At 42.8% G+C, this 11623-nt stretch overlaps 1 protein-coding gene across 4 annotated transcripts in view; it reads right to left on the bottom strand.

Annotated features, from left to right (window-relative positions):
* The window catches only part of piezo1 (piezo-type mechanosensitive ion channel component 1), an 81656-nt gene that overhangs the window by 33071 nt on the left and 36962 nt on the right, over positions 1–11623 (bottom strand). For all 4 annotated transcript variants that reach the window (XM_042214353.1, XM_042214354.1, XM_005947819.3 and 1 more), the window contains exons 16-25: positions 10838–10996; positions 10358–10461; positions 9793–9959; positions 8211–8387; positions 7722–7847; positions 6433–6633; positions 6012–6216; positions 3137–3241; positions 1836–1992; positions 383–626 (exon numbers count right to left, since the gene is read on the bottom strand). In XM_042214353.1, coding sequence (XP_042070287.1) covers positions 383–626; positions 1836–1992; positions 3137–3241; positions 6012–6216; positions 6433–6633; positions 7722–7847; positions 8211–8387; positions 9793–9959; positions 10358–10461; positions 10838–10996 — 1645 coding nt within the window. The remainder of the gene's footprint in view (positions 1–382; positions 627–1835; positions 1993–3136; positions 3242–6011; positions 6217–6432; positions 6634–7721; positions 7848–8210; positions 8388–9792; positions 9960–10357; positions 10462–10837; positions 10997–11623) is intronic.

Consider the following 11623-nt stretch of genomic DNA (forward strand, 5'->3'; position numbering starts at 1 on the left):
TGTCCTGAAGTTCTCCAGAGGCCTGGTAATGAACTAATCATGTGATTCAGGTGTGTTGACCCAGGGTGAGATCTAAAACCTGCAGGGCACCGGCCCTCGTGGACTGGGATTGCCCACCCCTGCTTTAGCAGCTGATTTTTACAGCAAACCACTGCCATGTGGTGGGGGAGGAGCCAGGCGGTCCCTGGACATCACATCGACAGTTTGCTTATTTTTTTTAATGTTGTTTTTTGGTAAGAGTAAATTATTTTTTAAACAAGGTCAAACAAGGTTAGCCTTGTGATATCATCAACATACGTGAGGCAGGACAACACATTGTTGCTTAGTTGTGGATGTAAACGTAAAATATATTTCATCACCAAACTATAGATGTTATACTCACAGATAAGAGATTTTTAGATATGATGACTGCCACATTATAGATGATGAGACAGTCCCACAGGTTGAGGCGAGTTCTGGATGGTTTGCCCAATAGCTGCGTTCCAAACAACAGAAAAAAGAAGCAAGCAAGCAGGTAGCCCAGTCCAAACACAGATATGCGAGTCGACCCTGTGATAAAGACCACCGACAACACAAACCAGAAGAAGTGGCGAAACACCAAAACCTTCGCCATGTCCAGGTAACTCCTACAAGAGGAAAAAGAGAAAACAAATCATAAAATACATATTTGAATGACAGAGCTGCTCCTGTAGTGAGATGGAGAAGGAGAGCAAGACAAACTATGAGTAAAATCCATTTTTTCTTTAGATTTAGATCGGCCGAGAACAGGCAGGTCAGGCTGCAGTGCACAGTCTTACAACCACTTCTTCCATGTGCTAGAAAATCATGAAGGTAATGTGTGAGGCCATCTGTCAGAGAGTTAAAGTAAGGATTAAGTGTCCTTTTACAACATCACATTAAAGCTTTCATCACAAAATGTCAAAAGCAAAGTTATTCATACTGTTACATACGTCAAGTCCACAATTTCCACTCTCACCATACGGTGGCTGGGATAGGCTAGCTGCCCCCCCAATAAGCATACGCGAAAGAGAACGGGTGGATGAACGGATAATAATAATAGTATTTTGCTAATATGGGAAAATGTGGAAGGAAATAAATAAAAACTTTACCTTTTCGTTTTCCAAGAATATCCCCTTTTTTTCTAATTTGCTCCTAACTAACAAAACTGTGGCTGCACTGTCACACAGTTTGCTGTGGTACTGGGCTGACCCTCTACAGGTCACAGCCTCAGCAGAATTTCTGTTCTAAGGGTGAATGGACTGCTTCTCATCTTGTAACTTTCTACTAACTAACTAACTTAAAGGGCTTCATGCATCATGCCTCATTCACACACATTCATACTGTGATGGATGCATCGAAGAGCAGCCTACGGTTTGCATCTTGCTGAAGGATATCTGGCAGGCGCAGCCAAGGATTGAACCACCAACCTTCCAGTTAGTGGATGACCTGCTCTACCACCTGAGCCCACAAGGGGGCTCCATTTTCTCCAATACTATCTCAATATTGATCATTGATCTCATTGGCTTTAAATTGCACAAATAAGTGATTTCACTGGGATTTCTGTTGTTTCTATACAGTATCTACAATATGAACTCAGCTTCATGTGGTTATTTTCCTTCCCTGAAACAGTGTTTGCATAAATGAAGCTTAGAGTTCAATAAGCACACTCTATGGCCTCACATCTGTCCACTGCTGGGAGCTGACAGCTAAATCTAAGCTTTATCACTCCCACTTTCCCACGCTGTCAAGCTGTTTGTGTCATCACTCCAATCACCCAAAGCAGGTTAAATTTGAAATGACTGAAAATATAGATGTATAGACTTTATGATATTTACCTGCAATTCATGAAATTAGGTGCAGGGTTAAACAATCGACCTTCCATTGGTTCTGGTTCATCTGTGTTCTCTCCTGCGAGAACCATCCACTCCTCCACGTGCTCACACTCAAACACCTTCCACTGCTGAGATGCACACATCAGCAGCACAAAGTCCGCTGTGGGCACACACAACATAACGCAATGATTTTCACCTGCAGCACTGAATTCTTAGTAACTGGAATACACACAAAACTATACATGACAACGTCTGTGAAGTCCAAGGAGCTTGCAAAGAAAAGCGTCTGGACTTCTTTAAGTTACTTGAAGACGTTTCACCTCTCATCCGAGAAGCTTCTTCAGTTCTAAGGTCAAATGGTGGAGAGTCCCAGATATAAACCTAGTGGGAGTTTCCCCCCACAGAGGGACAAAAGGACCCCTGATGATCCTCTAATCGCCTGAGCCAAGGTGTGAAACTGGGTGTGGGTCCCAATCAGCCAGAGTTTCGGGTGAGCTCATTGTGAAACCTGGCCCCACCTTATCATGTGATTTCCTGAGGTCAGATGGCCCAGGATGTGAGTGGGCGTTAAGGCGTCTGGGGAGGGATCTCAAAACTGGATTATAGATGGCAGAGAGTTGGTGTCGTTAACCCCCGCCTCTGTTCAAAGATGGTCGCTCACAGTGGACATAGATGCTTCTTTCACCCCTCTTTCAAACCATCTGTCCTCTCTGTCCAAAATGTGAACATTGGCATCCTCGAAAGTGTGTCCTTTATCCTTTCGTCCCTCTGTGGGGGGAAACTCCCACTGGGTTTATATCTGGGACTCTCCACCATTTGACCTTAGAATGGAAGAAGCTTCTCTGATGAGAGGTGAAACGTCTTCAAGTAACTTAAAGAAGTCCAGATGCTTTTCTTTGCAAGCTCCTTTGACTATAACATGACAATATGTTAACTGTGAAGTCTGACTACACATTACAGTCAAATGTACTTGTTCTACTGAGCGCTCTGGATTTTATACTATAAAGAGCAGAATTTGTCTACATATATTATTATATTAACACACAATTGTGTAAATAGTGGCATAAACATTAACAATATGCAGAAGTTATTGGAACAACTGTGAGACGACAAACATAACCAGCACAAATATGCCTTTTAGTGTAATTAAAAACTGCTCTTTTGTGACAATTTCCAATAATAATCCATACAAACTCTGAAGTGCACTCCATTAGAATATGCACACTCCATACTGTGGGAGTGGCAGTGACACAAAGGTTTGCTTTGTTCACTCATGGATGAAGTGACCAAGCACACAGACTAACCTATGAGATTTCTGGAGTTTGGAACAGTATAAAAATCAGGCAGATAGATCCATTTAATGAGAGCTGAGTTCATCAACACTGGACTCTTCCATCTCCATGGGTAGTCTACAACAAGCACACACAAAAGCAGAGACATACAGTAGTATTTATAGAAACATGTGTAAACATCCTCTCTGAAAAGTGCCCGACTGGCACATAAGACCGACCTTTTGTAATCGGCCATAATTTAAATAAAACAAGTGAAATGGAGACAGTCCGCACACGCCTGCATTTCTCAGACATTCCACACATCTATAAAACTACTAGCTGAAATACGAGCGGCCTCAGCTAATTCAGACAAACAGCACATCCATCCACTACTGTTCATCTGGGCTGTACAGCAGAAAAGCCCAGACTGCCCCTCATCAGCGGGAACACCAATGTGCTCTCAGGTCAGCCAGGTGATATAATCTCTCCAGTGTGTCCTGGGTTTTTGTTTGGGGGGGGGGTTTGCTCCTGGTAGGACATTCCTGGAAAACTACATCCAGGAGGCTCCCAGAAACCATCCCAATCAGATGAAGGAACCACCACAACCTTTCCATGTGGAGGAGTAGTGACTCTACTTTAAGTACCGTCCCGAATGACTGAACTCCTCACCCTACCTCTAAGACTGAGCCCATCCACCCTTGAGAGAGATATAATTTCCAAAGCCTGTATACACAGTCTCATTAATGTAGTCATTACCCAGAGCTCATGACCATAGGTGAGTGTAGGGACAGAGATCAGCCTGGTTTTATGCTGAGCTCTGTTTGGACTGGACTGCTACAGTGTCTGCATCATGGATGATGCACCTCATCACCTGGTCCTAAGACAGGGGTGGGCAATCTCAGGCCTCGAGGGCCAGTGTCCTGCAGGTTTTAGATCTCACCTTGGGTCAACACACCTGAATCATTATTATCAGGATGTCCTAAAAACTCCCTAAAAAGCCTTCAGCTGATCCAAAATGCTGCAGCAAGAGTCCTGACAGGGACTAGAAAGAGAGAGCAGATTTCTCCTGTTTTGGCTTCCTGTTAAATCCAGAATTCAAAATCCTGCTCCTCACATACAAGGTCTTAAATAATCAGGCCCCATCTTATCTTAATGACCTTGTAGTACCATATCACCCTATTAGAGCACTTCGCTCTCGCTCTGCAGGCCTACTTGTTGTTCCTAGAGTATTTAAAAGTAGAATGGGAGGCAGAGCCTTCAGTTTTCAGGCCCCTCTTCTGTGGAACCAGCTTCCAGTTTGGATTCAGGAGACAGACACTATCTCTACTTTCAAGATTAGGCTTCAAACTTTCCTTTTTGCTAAAGCATATAGTTAGGGCTGGACCAGGTGACCCTGAATCCTCCCTTAGTTATGCTGCAATAGACGTAGGCTGCCGGGGGATTCCCATGATGCATTGAGTTTTTCCTTTCCAGTCACCTTTCTCACTCACTATGTATTAACAGACCTCTCTGCATTGAATCATATGTGTAATTAACCTCTGTCTCTCTTCCACAGCATGTCTTTATCCTGTCTTCCTTCTCTCACCCCAACCGGTCGCAGCAGATGGCCCCGCCCCTCCCTGAGCCTGGTTCTGCTGGAGGTTTCTTCCTGTTAAAAGGGAGTTTTTCCTTCCCACTGTCGCCAAAGTGCTGCTCAGAGGGGGTCATATGATTGTTGGGTTTTTCTCTGTATCTATGAAGCGCCTTGAGGCGACTTTTGTTGTGATTTGGTGCTATATAAATAAAATTGAATTGAATTGAATCACATGATTAGTTCGTTATCAGGCCTCTGGAGAACTTCAGGACATGTTGAGCCATTTAAATCAGCTGTGTTGGTTCAAGGACACATCTAAAACCTGCAGGGACACCGGCCCTCGTAGACTGAGATTGCCCACCCCTGTCCTAAGACTGCTAATTCTCCTTCCCACCAAGTCAGACTCTGCTGCAAACAATTCCAGTGCAAACTGGGAGCCCCCACCTGAGGAAGCGCACAGAACCAGCAATATCTGCAACCAGCAGGGCTGCATCTAAAGGGGACATGGGGTGTATGAGACCCAGTTTATTTTAAGGCTTAAGTAGATATTAATAAAACGGAAACATTTCAAAATAAAAGCTTTTTTGCAGCGTAATAAAACTGTACATGGGCCAGTAAAGCTCTTTTCTGTTAGGCTTTTAGGTTGGAGGCTGAACTGTTATTAACATATACAATTACATTTTTTTATATAGTGCCAAATCAACGTACTTCAAGATGCTTATCATCATGCAGTCTTGTTTTCAAGAACAGCACAGTGCTTCCTAAATAATTACCGTTATAAATGTAAAGATACGGCACTGCATCCATTGATATAAACCACAAAGTCGTTATCCAGGGATACGAGCTAAAGGGAAGTGAATAGAGCACACAGTGCTTGGTTTTGTAGAAGACATGGACGTATTGTTGGATTTATCAGGCTGTGACTTTTAGTGTTCACTGGGTGAATCTGCAATCCTGAGAGAACGATCGGAGAAAGATTGGGCATCTCCAAAGACATGGTTCTCTATTAAACGCTGCTGGTTCAGGGTGGATTGCTTCTTGGCATGTGTGGGCTCTCTTTCAGACATGTGAGAAGTAGTCACACATGTGGAGACTGTTAGGTCTACAACTCCTGATTCCATCGTCTCAAAATAAGTTGGATGATTTGATATGGGCAAAGATGCAACAAAAAGATGCAACGTGAGCATCTTCATCCACAGATTTATCATAATAAAACATACATATTGTATTACTAATATTTATCTAGTGTGGAAATATGCAAGAATATACTTTATTCATGTATTACATATTTCTGACATCTAATTTATTTTAAAATCGAAGACTTTTAAAACTCACCTATGCAGAGAGCTGGCGGTATGCCCACACACAGCAGATACTGGTAGATCATGATGATGGACAGGAAGAGACAGTATTTTGGCCAGATCCTTGCAATAGCTGCCCGCCTCCGCCTCACTAAGATTGCTACTAACCAACAGCCGTGGATTATCACTAAAAAATTCATCCTCTGTCCAATCACATTCACAGTCATCAGGAAGCAAATCTTTAAAAAAGAGCAGATATTTAAAAATTAAGACTAAAAACGACACTGATGCGCTGGAACGCTATATTTAACTTATCTTCTTTAGAATAAAATAAAACAAATATTACAGTATACAATAGAAAGGATTCCCTGCAAAATGCACTTGTTACAGCTGTCACTGATATACTCTGATCCAAAGCCCACATTTGTGCAGTAAGAGATTATTTTCTTAACTACCTCTAATCCAAATTTGTAGAAAGTGTAGTTAAGCAGATACTTGAAGCAGGATATGAGGCCCTGGTCTGAAGTGTCTCTTGTGGCGCCAGGAAAGAGCGCCGGGATGACGGGCGGGGAACGCTGGAGTTGTCGGTAATGGTGAGCCTGGTGTCGATACACTGTTGCCTCAAAAACCAACAACATCAGCACAATTAAATGGTTCTGCAAAAAAGCAATAGGAAACAATCAGATTAGGCTTTCACCAAACAGTTAGGTGATAACCACGTACACTGTAAGATGCACAGAGTAAAACAGAACATCTAATTGCAGTTAACAGTCATGAAGAATTAAACACATCTTTACTGCTTCAATGGGAGTGAAGTTCAGTAGTAGTCAGACACTGCTAACAAGATGGACTTGATCAGGTGATCATCAGAAAGTGTGACGAGCTGTAAAAGCTGTGGTTATTGCGACAGTTGCACTCGCTGTCCATCTGCTCGCCTGTGGTTGCTTCAAAGATGGAGATGGGTTGCCCTCTTCAAAGCAAAGGAAACGGTACGTGTGTCTGCAATTCCTTTTGATTAAACAGGCACCTGCATGCAATCTGCTACAATGCATTCATGCCACCGCTGACTGTAATAAACCTCAAATGTGATATGTAAAGCTTTAAGCTAGGGTGGACTCGCCTGCACGCAGAGGTGCAACTCTCAGGCACAAACTGGTAAAAAACTAATTATGAAGATTCTACCGACAGCAATACAAATGTGTGGCTCAAACATGAGGGCGCTAACAAAATCTATCAAAGGGAAAATGCAAATGTTTCTCTCTGAAGAAGCACACATATGTTTATATTAAATACAAGGTTGAAGTCTTTTGTTAGAAATTGCCAGGAACTCTGAGGACTTGAGGACTAGGACGCAGGTGCAGCGAAGGATTTATCCACAGAGAAGTGGGTGACTCCTCCTTTAAAGCCTGAGTCTATGAGCAACAGCTGACATGTACCATGTGCAGAGAAACACAAAGCATTACTCATCTTAGATTCTGAGCTACCTGTGTTAATGAAGTAAGTGACAGAAGTGCACAGAAGCTGTGCACCGGGCTGCTGACACCCTGCAGGTACAATGACCACGATCCTGCTGGACAGTACAAGTTAAACAGAGAGAAACAAAGGCCTCACTCTGAGAGTGCTACGCGGGTCACACTGCTGTCAAACACATCACAGAGCCAAGTGGCTTTGACTTAAATGCCATTATTAGTGTTTATACTACACGTTTAATTCATCTGCATTATTTGAAGTGAAATGAATATACCTTGCTGTATCCGAGTGCTGTAGCATCTTTCCTAATGCCAAACCATTTGGCGGGATCCACTGGTTCCTTATACAAGGAAGAGTTTTTCATTTCCTCTGGTAACAGGTTGGTTTCATTTGCAAGAGGCTGTAAAAGAAAAGATGGATCACAAACACTTTCTCACTCCAGTGCTGATAATGATTATTCTACAAGAGCAGTCAAACAACAAGAAGTTCTCTAATATTATTAGTAATAAAATTATTATTCTGATCTCACCGGATTTATAAAACACTACTGAGATGTTCCGGAAGTCACAGTTGGGAACATAACCAGACTTTCAGCTCATTTTCAGCCCAGTCTGTGACCCCGGCCACTTTCTTTTTTGTTTCTTGAACTGACTGCATAAACACAGGCTCAGCACAAACGCATGCTCGTCTCAGGTATTAACCAAACCATGCAGCCGCTTCTCTCCTACTGGCTTTGCACGCCTGCAGTAAAGCAGAGTCTTACCATGGTACAGTTACGGGAGTAGTCATCAGGGTCAACAACACTGAGCTGGTACAACATCTTGCACACAATGATGACGCACACCCAAACTGTGGACAGGCAGGACGCCATGGATCTGAAACGGTCATAAGGCATCGCCAGAGACCAGAGGACAACCAGGACCAGATTCATCACGGATGGCTACAGACAGAGAGAGACAGCACTTTAACAGGTATGCTTTCCCCTAATCGGGACAGTTTCTTAACATTTGTTGTCGTTGTCTTTCTCACCGTCATCATCACCAACGTCAAATAACGAGCTGACTTCCCTATGCGTACATATATCCAGAGGAAAGAGTGTTAAGCATTTAGAAGCTCCTACTGTCACTTTGATCTTTCCTGACACATAAACTTTATCCGTTATTAAAAATGTGAGATTCACCTGCAAATATGCGTCTGTAAAGATCAGCCACATTACTGAGTGTAGGTGTGCTGTGCGTGCATGTGGGAACGCATGTACAGACCGGTGTAGCAAACATTTTGTCGTTTCGGTTACATGAACCACTAACAACAACGTCACATGTGTGTAGCAGCTGGATGTGTGTTTTTTGGGAGCTTATGTAAAATTTGGGTTTGTGTTCAGAAGTTTAGCCGAGTCTTAGCCCAGATAAATGTCTGACACGCGTGACATCTCAGTACAGGTTTGAACTGTGAACTCGAGCATAAATGGTCCTCTTAGATTTGAGACCAGCGCGAGGGTTTTGTATGAAATGCTGAGTGACGCCTTTTGAAGCCAAGTAATTTCTCCTTGTTGGTGAGTTCACTGCTAACTTTTACAGGCCGCTGTGGTTCTACATTCATCATCTGCAGTGGAGGATATGGGACAGTGACAGCTAATATCTAATCTCAGAGAAACAGAACTGACTCTGACAGTCAGTGTGGCCTCAGATCAAAACATCATCACTGCCGTTAATCGAATAAATCGAGGAGATCATAAATGCTATAGATCAGAAACAGTATGCAGCCGGATTATTCCTCGATAACTAGAAGGCATTTGATGCAATCAATCACCACATGTTATTAATAAACTGGAGCAGTATGGGATCGGGGGCTGAGTGAAAAAGGATTTACTGACAGGAAACAGTTTGTGAAGCTGGGTGAATATTCCTCATCATGCTTAGATAATGCATGTGGGAATTCAATTTCAAACATCCCTGTATCCGTCCAACACTACGAGGTGTTTGCCTCTCTGAGTGGAGTGAAGAACTGGAGCAACGTCCCAGCATGAACCAGTTGTACAGAGAGGAGGGAGGGCTGGACCGGGTGGATCGCCCACTACAGGGATGTGTGTATAAGAGTGTGTGCGGCTGCACAAGCATGCTTATGTATATTTGTATATTTGTAATGATGATAGGCCATAAACAGGAAGAAGACCAGGGGCGGGATTAAGTAAGCTCATCCTGCTGCTTTTTAAACATGCAGGTGATTTATAATTATTACTGTTTTGTTTTCCTTTGTTTGTTTGTCTCTTTTTTCTGTGTTGTTGTTGTAACATGTTCAAAATAAAGATACAACACAATAACTTGATGCGTCACTCGTTGCCGTACCTCTTCGAGGGCGACCCATACAGCGAAGAAGGCCACCATCTTGAGGATGTGACGCTCCAGAAGCCTCCAGAGAAACTCTTGAATTGTGGTGAGAATGTCAGAGAATCTTCTGGAAAGATCCAGTAACCTGTCCATCACCAGACCCCATTTACTAGGCATCAGCTCCACTAATGAAGAAATCAGACAAACATCTGTGAGTCTGACTGGGATGACTTCTTAAATTAAAAGGTATATTTCCAGTGCATCCAGTCTGCCTGCTCAGTCCTCTGATTTAATGGGAATGTTTAGGATTTGATTCTCTTGGACAGGCACACAGTGTAATCTCAAACCTCAGGACCGCTGCGAGTAAGAGAGAGGAGCTAATGACGAGAAGCTCTGGAACATCAACACCAGTAAGACAGAATGAATGGGACCAGTGACCCATTCAAGGACAAACAGCTTAATAAACCCGATGACCAATTAGCAGTCGGTTGCTGTCTCTTCAGATGTAACAGCCTCATAGTTCTATATGATATTAGAAAGCAACTTTTACATAATTATGAGAAACCTGAAGGTTTTGTTTTACCTTCATCTTCAGAGTCATCATCAGTGTTTGCAACAAGGTCCTCGTCATGGTTCGTTTGCACATCAGCAGAGCCACTCTGGTCTGCCCTGTCGCTGCGCTTTTTTCTGAGAAGATTAGACCAAAGCACAAACATCACCTTTCTTTATAACACAACACAGGTGGTGGTGGGTGTCACTCCATGTAAAAACCAAGCGTGACCAACAACTGAGTGAAAAACTTATTTCAAGGACAACGAAGCTGTTTGTGGGTCCTCTGATCATTTCTACATTTTCTAAATATTTAAAACCAGGTTTGAATGTTTAACCGTTCCAGCATGAGGACAGAGCTGTCCAGCCCAGCAACTCCACACAGGACGTAAAAACTAACTTGGGTAGCTTCTTAAGACGTGACAGCGTCCGAAAACAGTATTAACACTGTACTATGAAGAAAAGCAAAGACATTCTGCTGTTACATGTCATGAGCAGCAGCAGGAGGTGTTACCTGTGTATGGGTGTGATCTGCTCCAGGTCAGTGATTCTCATGAACGGCTTGTGAAAGTAGTGCAGCTGTAGGATACAGGCCAGCAGGAAGAAGCCGGGGATCAGAATGCTAGTGAAGAGTTCAGACAGAGCAAAGGTCTCCAGGCCGATCGCTGCCAGCCTGAGGATGACAGAGCAACACCGTGGGCATTTCAGATTTCAGCACAGGTTGTGGTTGATTGCTACACTCTGGAAGTGGAATGAGGGTGCGTGTTAGAGGGTTTGCTGAATACTATCGTCACGTTTCGGGGAAAAAGCATTTTCTAAGTACAGTGCAAAAAAAAAAGAAGAAAAGAAATGCCAGCCCTTTCCTATTGGTGGAAAAATGTAGCATATCGACCAATAAAAAATCATGAGCTGTGGTTGCTTAGGAAGAGGGTAAAGCTTTGGGAGTGACAGAGAGAGCGACGTGGACAGAAAGTTTTGTTTCTTCTGTTTTGTGTCAAAAATGGCCCAACACACGCCAGAGATCATGAAACATTTTTGGTAAAAATGTTTCATGATCTCTGACATTTTGTGTAAATTTAAGCACGTATCAATTACAACTTTGTCTTAGATCGTGCTCGTAAACGAACCACCTCATGTTGTTTAGCTTTCTGGATTTCATGCTTATTTATCATATACAGTACATAAGATCAAAATTCACACGTTTTATTTAACTGAAAGGCTCAATTATCTCAGCTAAAGAAAATAAAAAGTTATCAAATATATTTATATGAAACACATGTATGTATAATGTTTTATATAT

The sequence above is a fragment of the Haplochromis burtoni genome, unplaced genomic scaffold, assembly GCF_018398535.1.
Source record: "Haplochromis burtoni strain Fernald_Lab_line unplaced genomic scaffold, NCSU_Asbu1 Contig_554, whole genome shotgun sequence".
NCBI classification, from domain to species: domain Eukaryota; kingdom Metazoa; phylum Chordata; class Actinopteri; order Cichliformes; family Cichlidae; genus Haplochromis; species Haplochromis burtoni.